The sequence below is a fragment of the Glycine max genome, chromosome 15 (assembly GCF_000004515.6).
Source record: "Glycine max cultivar Williams 82 chromosome 15, Glycine_max_v4.0, whole genome shotgun sequence".
NCBI classification, from domain to species: domain Eukaryota; kingdom Viridiplantae; phylum Streptophyta; class Magnoliopsida; order Fabales; family Fabaceae; genus Glycine; species Glycine max.
Window position 1 is genome coordinate 7,368,896 of NC_038251.2, and position 26,431 is coordinate 7,395,326.

Genomic DNA, 26,431 nt, shown 5'->3' on the forward strand with positions numbered 1-26,431 from the left:
AAGTTTACACCCGTAGATAATGACTGCAGGTAATCAAGGTCCGTCAAGGACAATGATGTGACATTACTCTAAGAGTATATTCGGATAAAAGATTTTAACTGAGGAAAGTAATTTATCAGAGAATCTGAATTTCTGTAATCTAGAATTCATTGTTTGAATGTTTTTTTGTGAAGAATTTAAAATTTTATAATTTTAAAATAGAATTTTAAACAACTAAAAATCTCTGGAATTTCAATTTCCTTCTAAAAGGTGAGAAATTGAAATTCTCTTCTTATCGTCTTTTTCGAGAAACACCATATGAGATTGTAAAACATCGATCAGACTTGAAAATGTAGAGGAACACGTATAACTAGTACACCAATCATATTTTTTCTTTTTTTTATTCATTTTTTTTCACCCTCGTAATTTTAACTTTTTTATTCAAATACAAAATTTTGAAAATAGAAGAATTTCAATTGAAATATTTAAAATTCTTAGAATTTAAAATTTCTCAAAATTTTAAATTCATCCATCCAAACACACTCTAAGGAAAAATTATATGCACTTGAAGAGACTCAATCCTTTATTGTAATTTTAAGATTAGCAAGAAATACTATATACATGCATTCAATCGTTTGTCGGACACATCAAGATTAAATGGTATAGGTAATCGTATTAACTATAGGCATTAGGACATCAGAGGCTATTCCTCTCAAAATTTAAGTGAGAATAATGATTTCAGGAAGGACGATATAAATGAAAAGACATGAGTAGTACTACAAACTGATTAAGGTTTTGTATTATACATGAATTTAGTGATTGGTTTCTTAATTAGCTCAATGATGGTTATCCCCTTGGCTTACACGCTTTGCCTAACCACCTTACAAGTGTTACAGTCTGACAGTACGGTAGTAGGATTAATTGTTCCAAGAAAATAATTGCCATTCGATTATTCATTTGTTTGCCTAATTCATGTGATGGAATATAATAAGTAGGGCTGAAAATATAACCCATACCGATTGGAAACCCAAAAATTTGAAGCCCAAAAAATGGTCGATTAAGAGTTGGGTCATGTTTTGGATAAGATAAGAGAAAAGGAAATTTCTATTTACACCTCTTTGTCTCCTTTTTGTGTTTCTTTAAATATTATTTTTCAAAAACTAAATTTTGGAACTTACTCTTTGTTTCGCCAATTTACTTTTAACATTGTACTTTTCTACAAAAATTATAGTATGTAGTATTACTTAGAATTATAATTACTTTATATATGCTTTGATGGTATTTACATTCAATCATTGATTAATTGTTGTAATATAACTTATTTTTTAATATATCACACGTAATGATTTTGTCTTCAAAATGTTGTACTTTCCTTTTTAAAAATATAATAATAATTTTAAAAAAGAAAGTATATTTTTTATTATAATTCCTTTTTAATTATTATTATATTTTTCTTAAAAAAAGTTTAGCGTTTGACTTTTTATTTGTATCAATCTAAACAACATAATTTATCTTTCTTATTTCTCTTTTTTTTTTATTCAATTATCTAATTCACTCTACGTTCCCAAGAAAGCATTAAGATTATATTTAAAAACACACATTCATTTTTATAATAAACTCACGGGATACACGATAGTATGAACACTGTCTGTACCAAAACAAAAACAAAAAATAATATGAACACTGTCGAGTGCCGTAATACGGCGGTGGAAACTAAGGGACCCGCCGGGAGACCGGGGTCTCAGAACCCGTAAAAGAAAAACAGTCTGTACATCAAGTAAATACTATTTTTTTAGATTATTGAAAAAAACATAATAAACAAATAAATAAATAAATTTATAAAATTAATCTTATATTATTATTAATTATTTATAAATTTTATTGTTTACTAGTAGTATTATAATAAATATAAATAAAAAAATGATTTACGTTATATTTAAAAACTAAAATAATTATTTTGAGTTTTTAAAATAATTTTCAATAAAACAAAAGGAACAATAAATAAATATTTAATTTTAATCAAAAAATGTTAATTTGTTAATAGATCATGAGATCTATAATATTTTTCTCCTATAATAATTATAGAAATAAAAAATCCAACACACTTTCCTATAATAATTATAGAAATAAAAAACCTGCGTCCACACTGCAGATCGGAAGAAGCTTTTGTCAAATATCACTAATTATTAAATGAAACTTTATTTTAATAAAGTGGTTTTAACCTTAGCTAAAGAGGAAAAAAAATCACAACACTGCTGAGAATCTTGATAAAAGCACATTCACTCCTCTTACTCTCATTGCCTTTGCGCTCCTCAAAAACAGAGTAGCCTACACGTATCAGAGAGAGTGAGAGAAGAGAGAGAATATTTCTGTTCGTGCAGATAGATAGATAGATGGCTCGGAGCTCCACAAGAATGAAATGGGTCTCCATCTTCACACTTCTATTCCTCTCCCACTCGCCCCTCACAACCTTCGCAGAAGATGGTAATGTCCCTCTTCTTCAATCTCTGCTCTTTCTGCCTCTAATGTTTTCAAGTTTTCCTCTTTTTTTTTGCGCTGAGATCTGATATTGCAATACCTGCTTTTGCATTTGTTATTTGATATATCTGCTTCAGTTCGTGTACTCATTTTCATGTTTTTTGGGTGGGTTTTTAGTTACCTTCCCCACTGTGTGGTCTAATACACCTATTGTACGAAGATAAAATAAAATGCTTAGTATTTGGTATTTAATTGAAAAAAAATGGCTTTCTGAGTGCGGGTGGGGGTAAATTCTGGGTGCTGTTTACACGAAGTGATTCTGCTACTATTTTTGAGTTCTGGGGGTAAACATTAAGGATATACCAATTATAGAAACAAGAGAGTGATCTATTGTGTTCAAACTTAGCAACAGTTTCCCTTCTGTTTACAGCTCACAGTTCACTTCACTTAATTTAGTTAAAATGTTTGACTTTGTTTAAGGTTTTTTTTACTTATAAGTGAAGTGAAGTGAACTGTGAACTCTATCGTTTTCCGTTTGGAATTCTCTGGTCATAGTTTTCAACACAGAAGGCCCACCTTCCTCTTTGTTATGAGCATTTTTTCTTACTAGTGATCATCACTTTTCTGACCACTCCGTGGTGTTGTTCTGTTTTCCACTGGCTTAGAATTTTGATTTCATTTTTCATTTACTAAAGGGTGCTTCTAATTTTGTGTCATGCCATGCCCCTGTTAATCTTTCTGCATAGTCCATGGCATCAGGAATCAAGTTAAAATTGTACCAACAAAAATCAAATGTAATCTGAAAAATCTATGATGGCAAAAATTGAGAAAATGGCACTAGCTGTATGTGTTTCGAAAGTTAAAACAGTATAGTATACTTTTAAGTTCTAATCCATAATCTGTGACACTGACACATACTGGAACAGAAAAGTAATTTTCAAATATAAACTTGAAACTTTAATAAAACACTTTAATCTTTTATCTAGCTATTTTCTAGTTGCTACTCTTTAAATAGTTTCTGATAATGCTTTATATTAGGTCCTGTGTAGATAAAATTATTCATAAATACTTATAGGAGAAGAAAAAACAAAATAAACTTGTCCTATAAATTAAAATTAGTTTATACATAAATTTACATAGAATTTATTTCTTATTAACTTTTTTAAAAGTTAATTTTAATTCATGTATAAGTTAAATTTAGTTTACAAGAGATTTTTTAAAAAATATTTCTAAAGAAATTTATCTAAACATAGAAATTATCTAAACGTACTATGAGGATAAGTCAGTAATACATATTTTGACCGAAAAATGTAGCATTAGTTAATTGGTTATAGGAGTTTGATGAATATAATAATGAACTAAAGATTGTGCAATTAAGCTTATTAAATTGAAGAATGACTCTATATAACCAGATTAAAAGTCTTAAGTGTGTATGATCCATTTATGGGGGAAACGGGTACAAGACTATAAGTGACACTTGAATATCTAAATCTAAATGCACCGCAAAACATCGCCATCGTGCAATTATGGATACCTAGTTGCATGTTAAGACCCAAAAACTAGTAATGTAAGTAAAAAAAAGGAAGTACATTAAAAAATGTAGATCAAACTAGGTAGTGGTTTCTTATAGGAGGAGAAGGAAAAATAATAACCGGCCTAGAGATACACAAAAGGAAGCTAGTTGAGTAAGCAAATGGGTCCGGGGCAACCTTTGCTGTTAACCTAGGGATGCGAAATGACCGAATTGTCACAGTGTTCCCGCCACTCAATACACGCTTTTTAGCTTTTTTTCCTCCAATCTTGACCAAAGTGCAAGGTCCTTTCCGTAAAGGACGCTAATTACTTTTACTATTATTGTCGCGTAGGTCGCTATCCTCCTCTATTCCCATGCCCATACCATGCTCGGTTAAATAATAAAAAACACAGTAACAAAAAAAAGTGTACTTTTTTCATCCTCCTTTGGTCAGAGTGAGAGAATTGCGGAGCGTAGTGAGTGGCAGCATGCGTTAGGACCCACGCGCTCTCTGCTGCTTCGGGTTTAAGGTGGATTCATCATGCAAAAATTAGTATTAAGTAAGATCTCGTTTGCGTTGATACTTAGTGATGAATTTTGAAATTTTTAAAAATAATAATTAATTTAAGATTAATGTCACTAATTATTTTATTTTTTAAAAAAAGTGCAATGATCGCATAAAAATTAATCGAGATCATAAATACGTGATAGTTTCATGCTACCTGGGAATTTTTTTATTGGACCATACCTCAATTTGTTCCGCGTCAACATCATCTTTTGTCGTTTTTGCTGCCTTCGGATCTTCCCTATCCTCCTTGGCTAGTTGCCATGTTCATTGTTAGGCCTTTTCGATTGGTAGTTTATCTTGATCCTCTTTTTTTGTTACTACTTGAGTCATTGTGTGCTTCTAAGCTGCTTCGCAAGTTGGCACCTCTGAAAGCTTGTTCCTTCTTCATTGTTTCAACGTGGGCTTTCACATTCTTGAGGCCCATTCTTGGATAAGGCAATCCAAATTATACCCAAAGTTTGTTGTTTTTTCTTATTGAGTTGGTGTTATTGTGATGAAAAACATAAATGTGGAGACGGGACCAGATATTAATTGGAAAGAATGGTGTGGGTATGGTGCAATCACCACAAAACGACGCGGATATTTGTTACATCCTAGTTCAACATAAATTGATTGCATTGCATTTGGTTGGAATTACCTGTGGGATGGGGTGGGAACATGTGCTTGAGGAATACACCTTGACAATGATTCTGCCGGCTCTTACCTGTTGAAAATACCTTGAGAGCAAAATGTGGCCCCATACTCATCACAAATGCTTTTTATTTTTTATTATCATCTTAAAATAAATGATATCCATGCTATGCTTGATGCTTTGCTTGCTTGAAGCATTAATGGGCCATGATCTATGTTAGTAGTATTATTTTTGGATGTTGATGATTTATATAATTTTTCAATTGACCACTTGTCACCTAGTTGGAATCTAAACGTAATTAATATGTGCTACTTTTTGTCAACTATGCCCTGTTTTAGAAAGTGATAACAGCGGGGACGGGATAGATATTTTATATTTTAAACTTCATACTTAAAATTTTAATAAATCTATAAGGAAAAACGAATGATAGTGTGTGATACTGTGCTAGTATTGATTTTGGTTGAACCTCGAATTATTTGAAATTGAAAAGTAATCTTGTTGAGGTCGAATTTGTTTGGGTCCCATGAGTAAAGCATTTGAAGTTGTTAACTTTACTTTTTCATTGATATTTTATTAGAATTGAGAATGATCTTGGCTTTAACTAACTTAAACTGTTAGCTTAAGGGAAAAGATTGCACAAATCATTGAAAGGGGTGTTTTTTAAATATACCCAACCAATGTAAGATTTTGATAACTTTGCCTAAGATTGAAGTATTTGACTAAAGAAGTTTTTTTTTGGAGTACATAACTAAAGAAGAGTTGAACCTAATCCAAAGGATTGATGTAGTTGTCTAAGGTTTTGTTGTGTTCACATGAGTGAGAATAATTTATTTAGTATGAAAAATTGTATTCGATTTTTACCATGTATAAAATTCTTTTAGACTAGTAATAATCATGTACTGAGAGCAAGATTTTCACCATGTGTAATCTTTAATTTTTTTTTGAACCTGAAAAAAAAATAAAGAGTTGAACTTGAGGGAAACTTTTTTTCAAAACTGTATTCAATTAGTATCAGTAACATACTGAAAGCAGTACAAAAAACATCGTATCAATGGACCAATGATTAAAACAGATACGCATACAATATCATCGTGTATTGTCCTTTTCACTTTTCAACTAAGTTTATCGTTAGCATATGGTAGTTTCCCATTTTGGAAGTTGAAATTTGAAAGACGACTTAAGAACTGACTGAGTGGATGATAGGATTAGTTTAGTTGTTCTTAAGGATTAGAGTAGTGTTGTACTGTTGTTGAAAGGCTTAATGAATGTTTGGTGTAAGATAATTTTTAAAAAAAATTTAATTATAAATGTCATTATTTTTATTTCATATCTTATTTTTAAAAGCATATATAAGAAATAATTGTATTTTTTATTATTAATGTCTTATATAAACTTTTAAAATAAAAAATTGATATACTTATAATTAAAGTAAAAGTAGAAAATGAAAACACAAAATTATAATAATGATAATAATTGCCTTTTGCCGGGTATAATTGATTTTAACAAAAAGTATCAAGAGATGTATTTAAATTATAAACTTTATATTAGAGTTTTGTTTTACACTAAGAATTGCTTCTTCTTTTTATTCACATGTTTTAGATCTAAAGTTAATTTGAGCAAGCATTTTAATTATTTAAAATAATTTGTATCTAATTTTGGAACAAAGTGGTGCAATGCTTAGCATAAGGATGTTGATTCCATTTTGGGAGTATATAAAGATGATCTGATTTATGGTTGATTTGAGTTACTAGTAGTATGGTGAGGACATTATATATATTGTGGCAGAAAAAAGATTGATAGTAATATAAAGTGAATTGCAGGGCTAGTGGCGAATGGAGATTTTGAGGTTAGCCCATCAAGTGGGTTCCCTAACGAGGCGATTGTGGAGGGCCCCAGCGAGGTCCCAAACTGGAAGTCAAACGGCAACGTTGAGCTAGTGGAATCGGGGCAAAAACAGGGTGGGATGATCCTCATTGTACCGCAGGGTAGACACGCGGTGAGGCTCGGCAACGACGCTGAGATCAGCCAGGAGCTACCGGTTGAGAAGGGTTCCATTTACTCGCTCACCTTTTGTGCGGCTCGCACCTGCGCTCAGCTGGAGTCCATCAACGTGTCGGTTGCGCCTGCATCGCAGACGGTAGACCTGCAGACACTCTATAACGTCCAGGGATGGAACCCTTACGCGGTTTCTTTCAATGCGGATGAGGACACTTTTAGGTTGGTATTTAAGAATCCCGGCATGGAGGATGACCCCACTTGTGGCCCCATCATTGACAACATTGCTATTAAGAAGCTTTTCACTCCTGATAAACCCAAAGGTACCTATCCCATTCTTCCCTGTCTCTACACATTATCTCTTTCACTTTCATTCCTGTCTTCTGAATCTTCAAATTATCACTTTCAACTAATTACTATTTTTTTATTCTATAAATTGTCAATTTTATTATATGTCAATGTATCATTGCTTGATAATGTCATTCTCCTTCACACAGTCGCTACATGGACTGTATAATAAGAGTTTAATAGGTGTATATTTGATCAGTCTGCTTTTTTACCCCCTTCAACCAATGTTTTTTTTTTAAATATAACTTTTAAAATAATTATTATAAAATTTAGCATATTTGATGAGAAATGAGAAACCTGGGCAATTAGGATAAAGACAGCCCACAGCATGTTGGAAAAAAGATAGGACAGTGGAAGCCAAATAAGGCCTCAGTCGGGGAGCCTGCCACCAGAATCATAGGCCAGAAATGTGGAAACAATTCTCATCCTTTGAGTTAGTTTTTGGGGTTGAATTAGGTCCAAAAGAGTCTAATTAATAGACATGCACTTCTATGAAAAAGTTTATGCCATCTCATCAGAATTATATAAGTTTATGTTATCTAATGAGGATTAGTAATGTGGCATGACTTGTAAAATAATTATTTTAAAAATCAAACAAATAAGTAAGTTACACATGACCATTTGTAATTTAATAATAATATAAAAACTTAAATTTTGGATTCTAAAATAAGAAAATCAATTATCTGATACGTGTGTTGGAATATAATTATTAATTTTCTGATTAACGATAGATAGTACTTATTTTATTCTTAATCAGGTTCTTTTTATATTACCACTTTGCACCAAGAGCAGTCACTGAAAACTAAACTAGATTCGTACAAGCTTAACTAAAGATAACATTTGCTGAATGGTATTAATGTTGGTTTGGTTGTGTTGAAATGTGCAGACAACGCAGTGATCAATGGGGATTTTGAAGAGGGTCCATGGATGTTCAGGAACACTTCACTGGGTGTGTTGCTTCCCACAAATTTGGATGAAGAAGCGTCCTCACTACCCGGTTGGATAGTCGAATCCAACCGTGCCGTCCGGTACATTGATTCTGATCATTACTCTGTTCCACAAGGCAGGAGAGCCATTGAGTTGCTCTCAGGAAAGGAAGGAATCATATCTCAAATGGTTGAGACCAAACCAGACAAGCTCTACAGCTTGACCTTCTCATTGGGTCATGCTGATGACAAGTGCAAGGAGCCTCTTGCTGTTATGGCCTTTGCTGGTGACCAGGCTCAGAACATTCACTACACTCCCAATTCCAATTCCACCTTCCAAACTGCTAACGTCAATTTCACTGCCAAGGCTGAGAGGACTAGAATTGCATTCTATAGCATATACTACAACACCAGAAGTGATGATATGAGTTCTCTATGTGGGCCTGTGGTGGATGACGTCAGGGTCTGGTTTTCTGGCTCCAACGGGCTTCGTGGGTTGGGCTTAGGAAGGCTTGTGCTTGTAATTTTGGGTCTAGTTTTGGTTCTGATGTAAAAGGGTTTCATTTGGTCTTGCTTTATTTATTATTACCATTACCATATGCCTAATAGGTTGTTTTGGGTTGAGGGGGGTGTAGGTAAAGTCACACTCTCCATGTCAACAATGTTGTATGTGAACTGGCCTTAAGTTTTTAGTTTATAGTTTAAGCTATGACAAATGAAATTGTCTTAATTTGTGCTTTTTCGCTGGCCAAGACTTTCTTTTCTTGTTTGGGGATGGTGGAAAACAATGCGACCAAGGATCTGTTCGTTTGAATTGAAAAAGAGAAAATAAATAAAAGGGAAACGAGTAGTAAGATAAGATGATATTCACATTTTTATATTTTATTTTGATTTAAATTTTTTATCTTAATTCATTTTATTTTTTATTTTTTCACTCCATCAACGGATCCTTAAAAGTCTAAAAATTTGATGCTTAAGTGCATCTTCGGTAAGCAAAGTATGTGCCCCCTTTGAAGATTTTACTCAGCGATCGTATCAAACTTTTAATGAATCTATCCTAGGTACGTTGGTTGATACATCGAACGTTGTGGTTGAAGTGCATCTCAAATTTTCTCATTTGTTGACTTTTGACTCTCTACGGTGAGCAGAAAGTTGGTTGAATTTTGCTTTCGCATTAATGGGCTGTGCAAAATCAGTTGTACATATATGCTGGTAATGGTATCTTTCGTGAGGCTATGATAATGCTTTTACAGTTTATTCCAACTTGTACGTTGTACCTCCAAGTCACCAGCCAGACCCAAGAATATGTTTTGTGACTTGCCTTTGACTAAATTGAAGTAACATAATTTTGAAGAATTGATTCTTAGAAAATGAGCTTAATAATGTAATTTTTGTTTAGATAATAAATATTACAAAATTGATGTTTGTAGAGACTAGACAGTGTTATTTAGAAATCTACAATTCAAATTGATTTTAAGTGTATAATTACAAAAATGGGTTTTTATATTGTAATTAATTATATTGGTATATACATTAATAATTAAAAATAATAAATAATCAGATTTACAATATATTTTTTTACATTAAACTTGATACTTTAAATATTTACATAATATTAGCTTTTGAAGTAAGATGCATAGTTTTACTAACATGTTGTTAATTCAAGTAACATTGAATTTAGATTCTTAATGAAGATTTTGAGTTTGAATTATGTGGATAAAAAATATATGATTAAGAGAGAATATTTAATTAAAAGTGGTTAGTCAAGTTTTTCAAAAAAAATTAGTAATCGATAAAATAGTTATTTTACATTAATGTCACAATTATAAATAAAAAATGCACAGCTTTGATGAAAAAAACTTACAACTCAAGTCTTGAGAGACTTAGAAGTTCTAAACTATGTCAATTTTCAAAGGTGTGTTTTGAATTGTTATTTTGTATATTGTCCTAAATTGGTATTGATTTGAAATGAATTGTCAAGGGTGGTGATTTAGATTTATGTCTTAGCTTTCAAATTCTAGTGGTCTCGTCTCATTTAGAGTTTTCTACAAATTTTAGTTAATTTTATACCAAAATTGGTCGAGTGAATCTAGAGTGCAAGACAAATTTGTTGTTGGCTATGTATTTGTGAGTCTATGACTTAGAAATGTGTGAGGTGTCATCTTTAGGTGTCTCCCTTTTTCTAGCATAACTTAAATATATCTAATATAAACCTAGAACTCACACCAAACTACACCTAAGTATGTGCAAATTACAATGCTTGAAATATATGCGAGTGGTGTTCAATTACGTTGAATGTACATGACTTATTTTGTTTATCTCGGCTAAAATGTTATATCTTGAACTAATTAGTTTGGTTTAGAAGATAAAAATGGAGATGATGAAAATAGATGAGAAATTTTTTAACTTAAGTAGAGTGGAAAAAAGTGTAGATCTCACAAAAAAAAAGTATAAATTTTATCTTCAATATTATTTATCTCTTTTATTCCGAACGCAGTCTTAGTGATCTTAAAGTATTATGTGTTTCCTTTAATATGTTATTGATCTCATGGCATTCCAGATTCTGTACGAATTTTGGTAAAGTATTTACTGTATGGATATTGTGGCTGAAAAATAGCTATTGAGGTTTATGAAGCTACTTGTATGACTTTCTAATCCAATGTGTTTTGGACTAGAATATATTGCGTGTATTATTATAAAATTTATGTTATTCACAGAACAATTTTTTATTCTGATTCAAATGATAAAAAAATTATTGATTTTTATAATAATTATTTCAAAAATATAAATGACTATTTTTTATTCTGATTCAAATGATAAAAAAATTATTGATTTTTATAATAATTATTTCAAAAATATAAATGACTTTTGAATACTTGACCATGTAAAAACTTACTATGACTGTACATGCCTATTAAGTTTTTTTGAATGCGAGGTGAAATAAAAAAAATCCTTAAACAATTATACCCATGATAGTAAATAAGTGAGAGGAAAAAAATACCAAAAAAAAAACAGATCGTTGATTTTAACACGGTGGTGATGACCGAAGCAAAATGTCAACAAGTATCTTGGGCTATAAAATGATCTGATCTGAGAAACCGAAACACTTTGGAGACCGAAAGACCGGAACATAAGGCGGGCAAGAGAGTTTGTTTCTTCTCTCTTCAATGGAAGGCGGCGAACAGGTTCTCCCTTCGGCCACCACCGTCGCCGCCGCCGGCTATCCCAACGTCTCTCCTCCTCCGCTCGCTGATCCTGTCGGTGCTTCCGATCTCGCTGCTGCTGCCTCGGACGACGTTGTTGCGGAACCTGAAATTCACGCGCTGATTTCAGACGAAGAGCACGATCACGATCACGATCACGAGCATGAGCATGAGCATGACCATGACCTCGAGCACGATCACGAGCATGAGCATGACCACCACGAGGACCGCGATGATCACGCCGCCGTGGCAGCTGTCTCCTTGGAAGATCTCAAACTCAAGATCATTAAGCAGGCAACGCCTCTTCTCCCCTTCAACTATTCTCAATTTAATAATTGCTTTGTTCCTGCGGAATTCGCGTTTTGTGATGCTGACTTGTGGAATTGGAGAGTGAGAATTGTTGTTATATCGTATTCTGCTTGTAGATGGATAATAGAATTGATGTGTTTATTACTAGGAAAAAAACCTAGAAATCTCGTGTTTTCGCGTTTACTAGGTTTTGCTGCTTGGATATTTTATATGCTTCTGTTAGCTTTGCTCTGTGGAATTCTCGTTTCGTGATACTGACTTGTAAAATTCTTGTTGTATCGTGTGCAGCTTGTGGATGGAGAACAGAATTCGATTTGTTTATTAAAAACCTAGAAATTTCGTGTTTACTAGGTTTTGCTGTTTGGATATTTTATGTACATCTGTTACTGACTTGTTTGTGTTGATTTTGCAGGTGGAGTATTATTTCAGCGATGAAAATCTGCCCACTGACAAGTATCTGTTGGGTTTTGTCAAGAGGAACAAGGAAGGGTTTGGTAAGGGATATGTCTCTTGAGTATCTTGGACCAATTTGATTTTGACTTGTGGAATTTTCACAATTTGGTCTCCGATTTATTTATTGCCTCACTGATTTGCATGTGTTGCGTATTCCATTTAAAATAGTTTGTTGCCAAGTTGACTATGTTAGTATGAAGTGTTGAATAATCTGGGTTATGTATAATATATTTTGTAGCAGATCCTAAGGGAAGTTAAATATTAGATCTTGATGTTTCTAAAGTGCCCTGACTTTTGAATTTGCTTATATACATGAAGTTATGAAGGACAACTAAGTTGAATATTCGACAGCATGACAATTGTTTAAACTGTCATTTTTAGTGACTCATTATGCATGTGCAGTTAATTACGATAATTTTTTTGTATGAGTTATGCAATTATACTAGTATACTTGACAATAAAGGATGCTCATATTTCCTCTTTACTATAGATGATAAAAAAAAAATACATTTGACAATGCTAGTGGTCTATTAGAGTTCATGATAGAAAAGGTGATCATTGACGTGGATTGAAAGGTGTGGCAGTTGTAACAGCCCACCTTCTGCGTATATAATATACTAAACTGAATGATAATATAAACAACAATGATGCCCTTGTAATAAAACATTATTGATTATGCAGTGCTTTTTCTGGAATGATCTTTCAGTACTACATTGTAATGCAGAAGGTGGTAATGCACATAATCATTGTAGTGCTTTTTCTGGTAAAATAAACAACAATGATGCTGAAATTTTGGCAGAATGGGAATTGTTGTTTATTTAATCTGAAAAGCACTATCCAAGTAATGCAAATATGCATGCAGTTTTGCATGCATTAAATGCTTTCAATTTATGATATATTCAGCTAACCAATATAACACTTATTGCTTTTTGTATTTATTTAGCTAATCCTAGTTTAATACTATTTGTATAGTTATCATTATTATTTGTCCATTGCTGCATGCATGTGTTTGTATATCCTATCATTTAATCTTACTTAACTCCGTTCATGCAGTTCCTGTATCAGTAATTGCTTCTTTTAGAAAAATAAAGAAGCTCACGCGAGACCATGCATTTATTGTTGCTGCATTGAAGGAGTCTTCACTGCTTGTATGATTCTTCCTTGTTTTGTCAACATGAACTGCATTGCAATCTATACTTCAAGTCCTAAGAAAAAAAATTCTCTCATGGAACTGCAGGTTGTTAGTGGTGACGGGAAAAGGGTCAAGCGGCTCAACCCACTTCGTTTCAATGAATCTAGAGATCATAAGGTATTTACTTAAAGGAACTTTTTACTCCTTTTTGGTGTGTGCTCTGTTATCTGCATCTTATTCTTGGACTCTAGTTATATACTGTTTTGGTAGAGAATTTGCCAGAGGATCATTCAAGGAAGAACATTCAACAAATATTCCATGAAGCTGGAAAGTATGATTTCTTCCTTAACTTGTGCTTTGTGTATCCATGCTTCCAAATCTGCAATGATGTGAACACTTTTAATATGCAGTATAAAGAGGATAACCATTCATGATCCACATTCTACTTCAGAGTCTACAAGACACATCAAGCAAGAAATGTTAATTAGTAATAAGGTACGAAACCATCTAATATCTGCTAACCCTAAATATGGACTGCTCTTACATTTTTCATTGCATTATTGCTTTTACTTAAACTTTCATTTCGAAGATTTTAGCTGTTATTGGCTGCATTTTATATTTTGTTTTTTCTGATGTGGATATAATTACGTGCTTTGGTGGTTTTATTGTCTCTAAAATTCCAGCTAGTGTACCAATTAAAAAGTCGTATTCTTGGGTGATGCATATTAGGGGCTGCAATAATTGCATCTATCTAGCCCCAATTCCACCTTTAAAAAAACTGTTCTCCTTATTGCTCATGAACATAATAGTTAACTCCTTCACTGTAGTTGTCTCTATTATCAATCTTCAAAGTCACTTTGGTGATTATTTTGAAAAGTCCTTGTGGCCTTGATTCTTATCTTATTTCTTCAAGGGTGAATTGAAAAAAACATGAAGTTTACAGATATGTAGTTTCCACCCTTAAAGTAAGTATATGTCCACCTTGTTGATAATTCTTCAAAATAGCCAAGGGTTGTCATATCATACCTTATTCATTGTATTTACTTTTTCCTGGTTCAGTTGGATCAGTTCTGGTGCTTGATTGGATGTGACAAAAAATTGGTGCTGCAGCTTGATCTCTGTTTGCAGAGTGTCATTCACAATAATTTAGTTATATAAAATTATTCTTGTCTATTACTTTCTACTGTAACATCAACCTTGCTGACACATGGGGTCTCTGCAGACTGATGAAACTTCCAATTTTTGCTTTGCTTTCTCTTGGGTTAATTTTTGAGATTTTCCTGATTTATTTGAAAAGGTTTTAGATATAGATATAAGATAACCATCTTGTGTTCTTTCTTAAACTACCCGTGAGAAGATATCAGCCCGAGTGTTAACTCTACATGCTATATTCTTGGCCATGTGTTCCTTGTTTAACTTTGTTTGCACTTATCATATCAATCTACTTCACTTATTTGTTGTAGTTACATGCTCTTGTGGAATATGAGACTATTGAGGCTGCTGAGAAAGCTGTGAGTTTCAGTTTATGTATTTTCATATAATGATTGAGACTTTGATTGCCTGGATGATTAACTTAGTCTTTGCCACTCCAATCTTGGGTTATAGGTGGCTATGTTAAATAATGAACAAGACTGGAGAAATGGCATGCGGGTTAAACTTCTCAAGGGAATGGTTAGTTGCAGTTTTTTTTTATTTGATTAATTGAAAGTAAAAGTTGTTCATGGTGATTTTATGATTCAGGGGACGTATGGGCACAAAAAACAAGCTTGGAAAGGATCTCATTCTGAGAAGAATAGCTCAAGGCATGTATCTGAACAAACAGGAGATGAGGAGAATCATGGCTCTAATGAGCATCGTGAAGATGCACATGAGGAAGAAGTATGTATCGTGCATTTGTTTTTCACTATTAGCAGCATCCTATAGTGTATCTATTAGTAATTTGAAACCCTAAAAGTTATTGTTAATGCTGCTGCTATTGACAATTTTACATTAATACAGGATGGGGATCATCTGTCGAAGGACAAAGGTGGGCAGAGGTATAGAAATCAAGGAAGATCAAGAAAACATAAATATCGTGCTGGAAATGGAATGGGTATCTTTCTATTGTGGCAATTCCATTTGATTACTATTAGTATTATTTTTTAATCCTTGTGCTTTTCATAACCTGTTTCATTGTTCCAGGCCATGGAAGTACACCATCAACTCATGCTGCCGAAGCATCGAAGCCACCCCCTGGACCAAGAATGCCAGATGGAACACGTGGCTTCGCAATAGGACGAGGTCGGTTTCCTGTCCCTGCTTCGAATTAGCAAAGATTGGACGCCACAAATGAGGGATTGTATTTAGCAGTATTATGTGTCCGATGCTTTAGTGATGTACTAGTTTTTACTTGGGTCCCTATGCGTGTTCGCTTGAGTCAACATGGGTTTGTTGGACTGGTAAATTATGTATCTCAATCTTTGGAAGTGAGTGTTGGTGGTGAAGTACATACCCATTTTAAGATTATTAGGCTGGGAAACATAGAACTGTTCTAGTTGTGGTAATCCTCACCTTACGAGGAATCTGTGTAACAAAATCATATCGAGAAATTTGTTAAAGGGGATGAAAGAAAGCTGTGTTTGATAACCAATTGAAATTTTCTTGGTTCTAGTTAACTATGTACGCCTTTTTTTTTGTTTTAAAAGAAAGAAAGAAAAGAATAAGAACAATTAATTTATAACGTAGCATTACTTAAACTGAAATTGGAGAGACCAGAGAGAGTAGTTACAGTGTGTACTTTTTATATATTGTTGCATTCAATTGGAATGTATTAATATTTTTTTTATTAATTACATATTACATTTTGTTGTTAATAATAAATTTATTGATTTTTATAATTATCTTAAAAATAAACTTAATGTACCTTGATGAATGTCGGTTTTCTAGATTTTATTTGCAGCTTCCAAATTCAAATAATAAAAGGGTTGTTTATTTTCTCTATTTTGAAAATTCCAACATAAAGCAGCAGTTTTTCTTCCTTTTTTAGTTTTTTTCTTTTCTTTTTTGCCTTGAAGTTTCAGGATTTCAGGTGTTTTATCACCTTCCAAACACTTCAACACAGAAGAAAACTTGTGATTACGGGTCTCTTTGACTTCTAGTGTTGAAAATGATTTTCTAGTTTAAAAATCGCAAGAACAAAAAGAAAATTGTTTGGTGAGTAGATTATTTTAAAATAAAAAACATTTCTAAATTATTTTAGTTGTTTTACTTTCAGTTTTTTATTGATCATGTTTTTTATTTCTGTCATATTTTCTCTAATTTTTTATCTCTAAAAACTAAATAAATAAAAAACAGCTATGAGCTATCTATTTTTAGGTTTCGTTAGTAGTTTTTCTTTTATTTCTATTTTATTAAAATATGACTCGGATTTAAGGATAATTTGTTTAAACTTATTTATTGAAATAAGTGTTTATTTTAATCAAATAAGTAATTTTTTATTTTTTTATTGTGTTTGTCTAAATTATTTTTGGTTAAAAAGTATTTTATTTATTTATTTTAAGAAACAAATGTTATCTTGCTTCTTAAAAAAGTACTTGTATAAAAAAAAGTTTATTTTAAAGTTAATTTTATTAAATTTAAACAAATTTATCCTTAAAAGTTGGTTACGTATTTGACCTTCCATAACGAGGATTACTTTGGGAAGACAAAATAACACGAATGTGTGAAAGTCAAATTTGTTGAATTCAATAAATAAACAGATCTGTAAGGGGTTCTTGAGGTTTCCAAAAGCCAAGAATCAGAACGGAAAGCGAGAGTTAGCTAAATGACGTCGTAATATAAAATTTATGATTAAAAAATAATTTACATACACATTTAATTATGTTCAACATCAAAATTAATTATATAGAAATTAGTTTTAAACTTCACTTGCTAGCTTAGCAACACACGGCAACAAAGAATCGAAGAATCAAAGAATTGAGAACAAAAATGCAAAAGATCTTGGTGACGAAACATGTGTTAGGTTCGACACATTGATCAAAAGTGGTTCATAGCGGAACCACATTTGAACGTAAATCACCTTGAGAAGCCTAACTCCAGCCAAACGCAGGCATAGAAGCACGTTTCCACGTGGCGATTGTTGGTAAATCTAACCAGGTGACCCTAGCATGCGACGCGATGATTTCGAAGTGCCGCCATTTGACAATTTCCCTCCCTGTTTATATAAAAACGCTCATTTCCCTTTCCTAACATGGAACATACTCGCGTCAATTCCCTCCCCTTCCGTTCGATGTTCATTTTCTCCACTCTCTCCTCAGATCTACTTTCTCTGCATCGCATCCATGCCTTCTCATTCTCGCATCCTCAACCACCGCCATCGCTCTCTCCCTCTCCACCTCTCTCGCCGCAAACGCCTCTCTCTCCCTCCAACCACGTCCCTCGTCTACTCTCCCCGTTCCCGCTTCGATTGCGCTAGTCTCGAGGTACTCTCTGCTCTTGATCTCACTGTTTACACAATACGATTCCGTGAATCCTGTGATTTAATCACTTATTTATCGCTCGATTCCTTCTGTGCAGTTACATCCGTTGATTATTCCGCACAATGAATGCTGCGTTCTACGCAATGTAGCTCCTACAAAAGCCTTCGACGATGTTCGTTCTCGCTTCTCTGAAAATCAGTTTTTTTTTTTTATATATAGTTTTACTGTGGCTTCTTAATAATAGGACTCAGCGGAGGTACTTGATGTTCTGAAAGTCTGTAGCCGTAATCTCTTAGTCTCTAATTTTGAGTTTCGGAGATTATTACTTTCGATCATCTTCGATTTTGTTTTATTTTTCTCTAGTTTTACTGTTGTTTTACTCTTGCTATTCTTAATACTTATACTCAGTGGAGGTGCTTGCTGTTCTGAAAGTCTGAAACCATAGTCTCGTAGTCTCTAATGTTGAGTTTGAGAGATGATTGCCATGGATCATCTAAAGAAAGATTTGTATGAGTGATAAATGCTAACTTATTATTTTAACGATGTTGAGAATTTGGTGCTTAGGTGCTTAGTGAAAGTACAACATTAAAAAAACTTGCATCTATGTTTTGTCCTTTGGCATGCAGATGCTCTTGATTCTTTGACTAATGATAGTTGTGAAACTGATGTGATAATGTGCATACTTTCACATACCTTGCAAGGGTTTATATCTGGAATTTAACTTAATGAGCCCCCTTTGAGGCTCTAGCAAGTCATTTTTGCCATGAACTGTGATTTATCCATGCTGATTCAGTGTCATGACACTTATTATCTTTTTCAGGATTCATTTGACATACCAATGCTTGATGATTGGAATGCTGATGATAGTTCTTCTGCATATAAGCTCTCTTCCAGTGACGGGGAAGACAGTGATGGCGAAATTTTTCTTACTCCAGTGAATGATCTTGATTTGCCTTCTGTTTCTGCATCAAATAATGATGCCCTAACAGTGGCTGCTCATCGGTTTGCAAACCTTGGGAGGGGACGCAAGAAATCTAGGCAAGTATATAGAAACTTATCCAAATAGTTGATGTGAATAACCCTTCTATCTCAATCCGAATACTTCATATATTGAAACTACTATTCTATAGCATAAGACGGTTTCTAGAAATTTGGCATGACCTATGTAGCACTGACACTACATGTTGAAGCTGTGTGCAAGTGTTCAACACATGTTGGACATTGACACTCATATAACACATGTCCAACTCCATTTCGGTGTTGGAATAAGAAAATATTTTTTCCTGGCTCTGACATGTTGAGGACACAGCTTGGATATGGCTCCAACACCTAGCCACACTTCCATTCCGAGGGACATGAAAAGGGACACGGCTGGTACCAAAGTTTTCAAAAAAAATTTATATATAGTTTTTAGTAGGCAGAGAAAATTCAGAAAAGCTTCCTGCATACACAAAGTCATGGAAAGTCACAAACATATTGTTTATGGTAGTAGATGGATGGATTGAAGGTGAAAGACATAGTTCAATAGTTCATCATCTTGTTTTATAATCTATTTTGTAAAGAAACAAAGGTGTTCAAATTGTATAATGATGTCTCTTTGTTTTTTGGGAGACCCATTATCATAGGAAAAATGAAAAATATAAAACTCAACGAATTTTTTGAGATCACAACTAATATATAAATCTTGATTCTCAATTTTGATCTATTTGTCCGTACGTCCCCCTGTGTCATGTCTGGTGTCCGTGTTTGTGTTTGTGCTTCATAGGGCATTTATGAATGTTATCTTAATAATAATGGTAATAATGATGATGATGGGAGCTCTACAAAAGGCATGATGAAGATTTGAGGCTTAATAGAGATCAAAGGTGTGACCTAAATGAACATAAGATTTAGTTTAAGGTTTTTGTCAAAGCTGAAAGTGCATTTTAGTATAGTTGATAACTTAATGCTTGATAGCCTTTCTTGTCATCTATTACTTAAATCCTTACATATTGTCCTTTCATTTTTGTGGTGCTTTGGTAACCCAGTTCAGGTTTTAATATGTTTGCAGGACCAAACTTGGTATTTTCATCACTCTGGGGCTTATAATCGTCTTGACATTACTGCTTTTGTATGTGGATTGGTGTGCATGGAGAATTGTTAGACTTCCCTTGTCACCTTTTTACTTGACCCGCCCATTTCTCATATCAGCCATTTTAGCTTCTTTTGCTGGCTATGTTTGTGTCCCAATTTTTCGTCATTTTAAAATTATCCATGTAATCAAGAAACAAGGACCTGCTAGACATCACATGAAAAAGACGGCACCCACATTGGGTGGTTTGCTTTTTATACCTATTGGTGTAGTTGTTGCTCATGTCTTTGCTGGTTCCTCATCTATAGAAGTGTCTGGGGCAGCTGGAGCAACCATTGCATTTGCTGCAGTTGGTTTACTTAGTGATATATTAAGCCTCACCAAAAATCATTGGAGAGCTTTGCCTGCATTGACAGAAGTTCTCTTGGAGGTGACTATTTTTATTAGAAGCATTGTTTTTGGAGTTATAATATGCTAATTGATTTGTTGATTTTTAACACACACACCCCTTTTCCTGAAACCCCAAAATCCCTATTTGGTCACTCAGGGTCTGATTGGTAGGGAAGAAAGGAAGGAGGTGAGAAATTGGGTGGATGGAAACAGGGAAGGTTAATGAAAATAAGTGAGAAAATATAGGGAAAAGAAAGGTGTTTGATGTAAAGCTAAACAAGGAAGATATATGGAAAAGATTAATAGGTGAGAAATAAAGTGAAAATAACTAGTGGGTCTCTTGCCTTTTTTATTTCCCACCTATTTCTTATTGGCTTAATGTCACTTTTGGTCTACTATATTTCAGAGTTGTTTTGCTTTGGTACATCAAGTTTTAAAAGTTTCATTCTAATCATTTTTGTTTTCGAAATATATCGTTTTGGTTCTTTTTTCAATTTTTCGTTAGAAACGTTAGTGTTCTGGTAACCTTTAAATTTTAAAAAAGGACCAAAATGATACATTTTGAAAACATAAAAGGACGAAAATGAAACTTTTAAAACTTAATGTATCAAAGTGAAACAACTACGAAACATGATAGATCAAAAGTGATATTAAGTCCTTTAAAATAATTAACTTTACATAGTAGCGGCTAAAAACTGCCACTATCTTTATTTTATTTTTAAAAAAAATAAGCAACTAAAAAAATCTTAATCTCCTCCAACCTCTTCCAGATCTGAAAAGGTAAAAAAATACAGCACCACACAAATCGAACGACGTCAACACATAATCTCACTGGAACAACCGAAAATTCTTATACTCATCGGAAAACCAAAATCTTTCACATAACTATGCCATTGAAAACATAAGTAGGAGAGATTGTAGCAAGAGTTATCTTCGGTGAAAACAAAAATATGACCCTAACTCGCCAATTAACCCAAATCGAAACAAGGAAGTTACAATGTGACTCTTTGTGAGGTTTGCGAGCAAGAACTCCATTGTCACGCACAGTTGGGTCGAGCAAGTAGAGGATTTCTTGCCTGACATCTACAATCGAGCCGGACACAGGCGAGCAGTGCAAAGAGGGGCCAAATGGTGTGTTTCATTGGACCAAAACAAACACTAGCATTTCTAATAGAAAATTGAAAAAAGGATGAAAACGATATATTTCGAGAACATAAAGGACCAGAATGAAATTTTTAAAACATAATTTATCAAAGCGAAACAACTGCGAAACATAATGAACCAAAAGTGATATTAAACCATTTTAAAATTTAAAAGTTAACAGAACACTAATGTTTGTAACAGAAAATTGAAAAAATGACTAAAATGATACATTTCGAAAACATAAAAGACTAGGATGAAACTTTTAAAACCTAATGTATCAAAGCGAAAAAACTACAAAACATAATGGACCAAAAGTGACATTAAGCCTTCTTATTCTCCAAACAGATGCTCAGTGATATCTTTCTCTTCACTTAGTCCCTCAAAAAATGGTTTTTGCAATCGAATCCCTCACTAGTACAAATATGACTCAATTTTGTTCTTCTGCAATCAAAATCTGCCTTGGGAAACATTAAAATGATACAAATTTAGACGAGTGAGATACCAGATTTCAAAAGTGATGTGAGGAACTAAGTTGAAAATAAATAAAAAATTAACTATAGGGTTTTTGTTGTGGCCAATGGTTACAAATATTCTTTTCTTTTTATTAATCTGCATTTTTATACCACACAGGTAGCTGTTGGAACATGGTTTTCGTTTTGGTTGGACATCACCAGTATATCTTCACCCTATGGCATGTATACTTTCTTGTAACTCATCTGATCAGCATTTTTCTGATGGTAACTCACATATCTGTTCTCATAGAATGCAATGCATTTCACAGACAGTTGCAAGCATGACTTTTTTGCCCCTTCTGCCTTTGAGTTAAACCAATAATTAAAAAATAATATGAAGATTTTCTTTTTTCTTATAGGAAAAATCCATTCAATAGTTTTTAACCTTACTTATCTGAAATGTTTAGTTGGATGAACGACATGATTCTTGGCTGTGGAACTAACTAACTGGTCTCCATTATCTTCATAAGTTGAGACTTTAGTTCGGTATGTGAAAGTAATTTTAATGTCTTAATTCTGACTTTCAAGATTCATTTTTATTTTTGATTTACTCAAGTTTTGAAATTAATCAAATTATATGAAAGGAAAGATTTGAAGTAAAATGCAGCAATCTTACTTTTTTTATAATGCCCTACACTGTTGAATTGCATTATTTATTATAGTGTTACAGGAAGTGTTGGGTGATATCAGGAAAAAGAAAAGCATGAACATTTAATTTCTGTAGTTTATGTTGCTTTTGTTTTTCGATATTTTATCTTTTAGATGAATTGTCTCCACGCTTTATAGATTACATCAATACAATGATATTTCCCTTGCTGAATACTGTATTCTAATCTTCTTTTTTTCCTTCTACTAATATGCTCATTTATACGTATTTGCATTTTGACCTTTTGTCGTGATACTGCATAAGATACTCAAGTGCTTACCAGTGCTACCCAAAAGGGAGAAGAGAAAGTCTTTTATCATGTTGATGCTTTGTGATTGTGATGCTTTTTATTTTTTGTTGGACTACGAGTAATCCATTGGTTGTTCTGAAAATGCTACTTATCATCAGAAGTGGAACTAGAAAATTTTTAGTAGAGGTAGTTTGCTTTAAAATTTTAGATGAGGGAGAGGGCGGAGGGAATTTAACTTTATGTGGGTGCATAACTAAGGAACTATGCATAAGATTTTTTATTTTTTTTTTACTTTGGATGCACCCCCATTTTTACCCATAGTTCCATCCATGCTTGACATAGAAAACACTCTTGAGAAACTAAAAAGTTGAAGTCTTATAAGAACATTTTTTGTCTACAATCCTGTAAACTGTAAAATGTAGATGACAATGCCCATAAGTGAGACTTCTTATTTGTGTGTTTATCTGTTAGGCTATCTGTATGATTGACTGGTAACAATCACACACGTACCTCCTCCTTCATCTCATTTCCTTTACTTATATGCAGGAAGATGCTGGTTCCTCTACCTCTGGGCATTGTGTACTTGGGACGATGTTACCAACTCTTGACTTCATTTTGTTTTGTTTCCATGGGGCATGGTGTTAAGTTAGCAGATGCTCTTGATGGACTAGCTGGAGGTATTGCTGCGTTGGCATTTACCGGAATGTCAATAGCTGTTCTTCCAATTTGTTCTGGTTAGTAGCTCGTTTTATATCAACTGTAGACTTTGAACACATCTTTAAGCCAGATTTTTTTTTCTAAATTGTTCCAGTTCCACACTCAATCTATATAATAATCAATGAAAGGAATTAAAAAAAGAGTATATAGATTACAACAACAATAACAAAAGCATTATCTCTACAAGGATCATACAATGTCATTTGGTTTGGTTACATGTCAAATCTTCATATATGTTATGTACCATGAGATCCCTCTTAACAACTTTCTCCTCCAATGTCTTTCTTGGTCTCCTCTTTTTCACAGTACTAATTTACTAAAAACCATGCAATTTATTCACACTGTTGCTTCTAGTGACCTTTGTACATGTCGAAGCTGCAAACCACCATAACCAATTTTTTGTTATCTTTTCCTTAATCAGTGTTATGCCATTATCTCCTCGCATATAATCATTTTGTTTCTTGTCCTTTCTTATGTGTCACACATCTTATTTCTGCTAGTCTCACCTTTTTCTCTTGTTCTTTTGGAGTCCAACATTCACTATCATATAGTCAAATGTATGTATAGCAATATGATAAAACTAACCTTTGAGCTTGATAGGTACTTGGTGATCACAAGTAATTCCCAATGCATGTCTCTGTTTTAGTCATCTTGCTTATATCTCGTGTGACATCTCATTAATTTTTCCATCATTTTGTATTATTGCTCCTTGATATTTAAGCTATATCAATTTTTACTTGATATTTCTTTAGACCAAGCAATGTTTCCTTACCAACTTTTTTTTTTATCATGACACTAAAAATGTTTATTTTTAGTACTATGTAGAATGAATTATTACTTATAACGAAGACTTTCTTTGATAAATTTGTTATTTGTAAATATGCCAAACCAGATCTTGCTATATTTGGAGCTTCAATGGCTGGATCTTGTGTTGGATTTCTTCTACACAACAGATACAAAGCATCTGTATTTATGGGTAATATTGGATCTTTGGCACTTGGTGGTGCATTAGCTGCAATGGCTGCATGTACTGGAATGTTCTTCCCGCTACTCATTTCTTCTGGAATCTTCATTGTTGAGTCATTATCAGTTATCATTCAGGTCTGCCCCATGCTTATAATGCTTCCATACATTAGTTTAAATTTTCTTTTTCTTTTATGAGTAAAACAGACTCATTAATAGGCTCAAAGGCATTCCTGTTTGTTTCCAAATGAACTTTATGTCCAATCCACATTTCAAGTGCATGGGCAAAAGATGTGATGCCTGTGCTGCATAGTCATAGAAGGAGTGGTTGGTGACTCGGGTGTCTTGAGTTGTAGGTTCAAGCCACGTTCTAAACTAAACAAAAAAGATAGTGTGTGTTCCATGTAGACAGGCATTTTGTATCCATGTTGTCCTCTGATTAAGGATTTGACTCCTTGAAACGAAGTTTGGAATATGTGTACTAAACTATCAGAGTTAAAATCTCAACCGTAATGTTATAATTTCATACTTTATTTTTTAATATGCATCATTCCCTTTAAAAGTGTCGAATCTCTTGGTCAAGTCATAACTGACATATCTTTAAAATTTACGTATTCGTGATTTTATTTTAACATTTGATTGCTTTCTTTTCTCTACCAGGTTTTGTACTTCAAGATGACTAAGGGCTTCCAGGGAGCATGGTGGTGGCGCTTTTTGAGAATCCCTCCCTTTCATTACGGGCTCCAGTTACGTGGGTTCAGAGAACCAAATATTGTATTGGGAGCTTATATTATATCATCTGTTTTGGCTTTGCTTGGCGGCTATGTGGGTCTTGTTTCAGCATAACATTTTGATATGGATCGGTAAACAAATGAAATGACACGACTAAACAGTTTCGAGGACTGGCCTCCTAACCAAATGGGGAAAAAGTGAAATCAGAAAATTGCAATCCATCCCTCCGGTTTCAAAATGCATCACACCATTTTAACGCTAGTTTGTTATCATCTGTTACAAATGCCGAAACTACTGCATTGCATGAACAATATTCCTATCGGCCTTATACCACTGTTACAAATTATTTTACCAAATGTCAAATCTCCTTTACCGTCTGTGGTCCTTGTATTTGAGCGTCCTCGTTTACTTTTCTTTTTCTCAGCATGGTGTTCTTGATTGAGCCCCCGGGTTTTAGAAATACAAGTTCCCAACGCGTGTGAAATTTATCATTCCAACGTGACAAAAGTATTTTTCTCATTTTACTCTTCGTCTAGTATTCAGTATTCACCGTTAACAAAACAGTTGTCATAATCCACAAGGTATCCTTTACATAGGCGGCACTCTTTTTTAAGTCGCGAATTTCTATAATATGACTCAAATATTAGAATAAAAACAGTATTCAGTATTTTTTTTCATTTCTCATTTTATTCTTTTTTTTCAAAGGGGCTAAAACAATTTTTGATAATTATGTGACTCAAATATTCAAAGATTAGAATAATTTTGATAATTATCAAATATTTAAAGAAAAATAGACGACAGAACTACAAGCGCCAATTTTAGGTCACGTGAGTTTTTACTAAAAATTTGAAATTTTTGGATCATTAGATTATCTTAATTCAATGGTTGAAATTTGGTGCAGACTTACACATCTTGTAAATAGATCCTATCTTTTTTTTTCTCTCTCTATAAGATAGAGATATTAAATTTGTATGTATAATCGAACACCAAGAATTAAGATTTTTAAGATTAAATC

The 26,431-nt window shown here is 33.3% G+C and overlaps 3 protein-coding genes across 3 annotated transcripts; all 3 read left to right on the top strand.

Annotated features, from left to right (window-relative positions):
• The first annotated feature begins 2,134 nt into the window (after positions 1-2,134).
• On the top strand, positions 2,135-9,168 carry LOC100807088 (uncharacterized). Its single transcript, XM_003546038.5, has 3 exons — positions 2,135-2,463; positions 6,990-7,487; positions 8,399-9,168. The coding sequence occupies exons 1-3, from the start codon at positions 2,373-2,375 to the stop codon at positions 8,989-8,991; spliced, it is 1,182 nt and encodes a 393-aa protein (XP_003546086.1). The 5' UTR covers positions 2,135-2,372; the 3' UTR covers positions 8,992-9,168.
• A 2,380-nt stretch (positions 9,169-11,548) lies between these two features.
• On the top strand, positions 11,549-16,164 carry LOC100807619 (uncharacterized). Its single transcript, NM_001254381.2, is given in 11 exon segments — positions 11,549-11,935; positions 12,363-12,444; positions 13,457-13,551; positions 13,641-13,712; positions 13,787-13,866; positions 13,946-14,030; positions 14,999-15,046; positions 15,141-15,206; positions 15,276-15,413; positions 15,534-15,627; positions 15,717-16,164. Coding segments are annotated over 11 exon segments (1,218 nt in total). The 5' UTR covers positions 11,549-11,605; the 3' UTR covers positions 15,845-16,164.
• Positions 16,165-17,473: 1,309 nt separating this feature from the next.
• Positions 17,474-25,772, top strand: LOC100811886 (phospho-N-acetylmuramoyl-pentapeptide-transferase homolog). The gene is made up of 8 exons (XM_003547161.4): positions 17,474-17,995; positions 18,090-18,164; positions 18,813-19,030; positions 20,043-20,493; positions 22,227-22,291; positions 23,551-23,738; positions 24,614-24,822; positions 25,345-25,772. Exons 1-8 carry the CDS (start codon positions 17,681-17,683, stop codon positions 25,528-25,530), a joined length of 1,707 nt encoding a protein of 568 aa, XP_003547209.2. The 5' UTR covers positions 17,474-17,680; the 3' UTR covers positions 25,531-25,772.
• The last annotated feature ends 659 nt before the right edge of the window (positions 25,773-26,431 follow it).

Bases quoted from the DNA above. Each gene is read 5' to 3' on its own strand.
- LOC100811886 (XM_003547161.4), top strand. From the start codon at position 17,681: ATGCGACGCGATGATTTCGAAGTGCCGCCATTTGACAATTTCCCTCCC. The intron at 20,494-22,226 runs GTGACTATTTTT...TATACCACACAG, and splicing joins TGACAGAAGTTCTCTTGGAG to GTAGCTGTTGGAACATGGTT. The intron at 23,739-24,613 runs GTTAGTAGCTCG...ATGCCAAACCAG, and splicing joins TGTTCTTCCAATTTGTTCTG to ATCTTGCTATATTTGGAGCT.
- LOC100807088 (XM_003546038.5), top strand. From the start codon at position 2,373: ATGGCTCGGAGCTCCACAAGAATGAAATGGGTCTCCATCTTCACACTT. The intron at 2,464-6,989 runs GTAATGTCCCTC...AGTGAATTGCAG, and splicing joins CACAACCTTCGCAGAAGATG to GGCTAGTGGCGAATGGAGAT. The intron at 7,488-8,398 runs GTACCTATCCCA...TGAAATGTGCAG, and splicing joins CACTCCTGATAAACCCAAAG to ACAACGCAGTGATCAATGGG.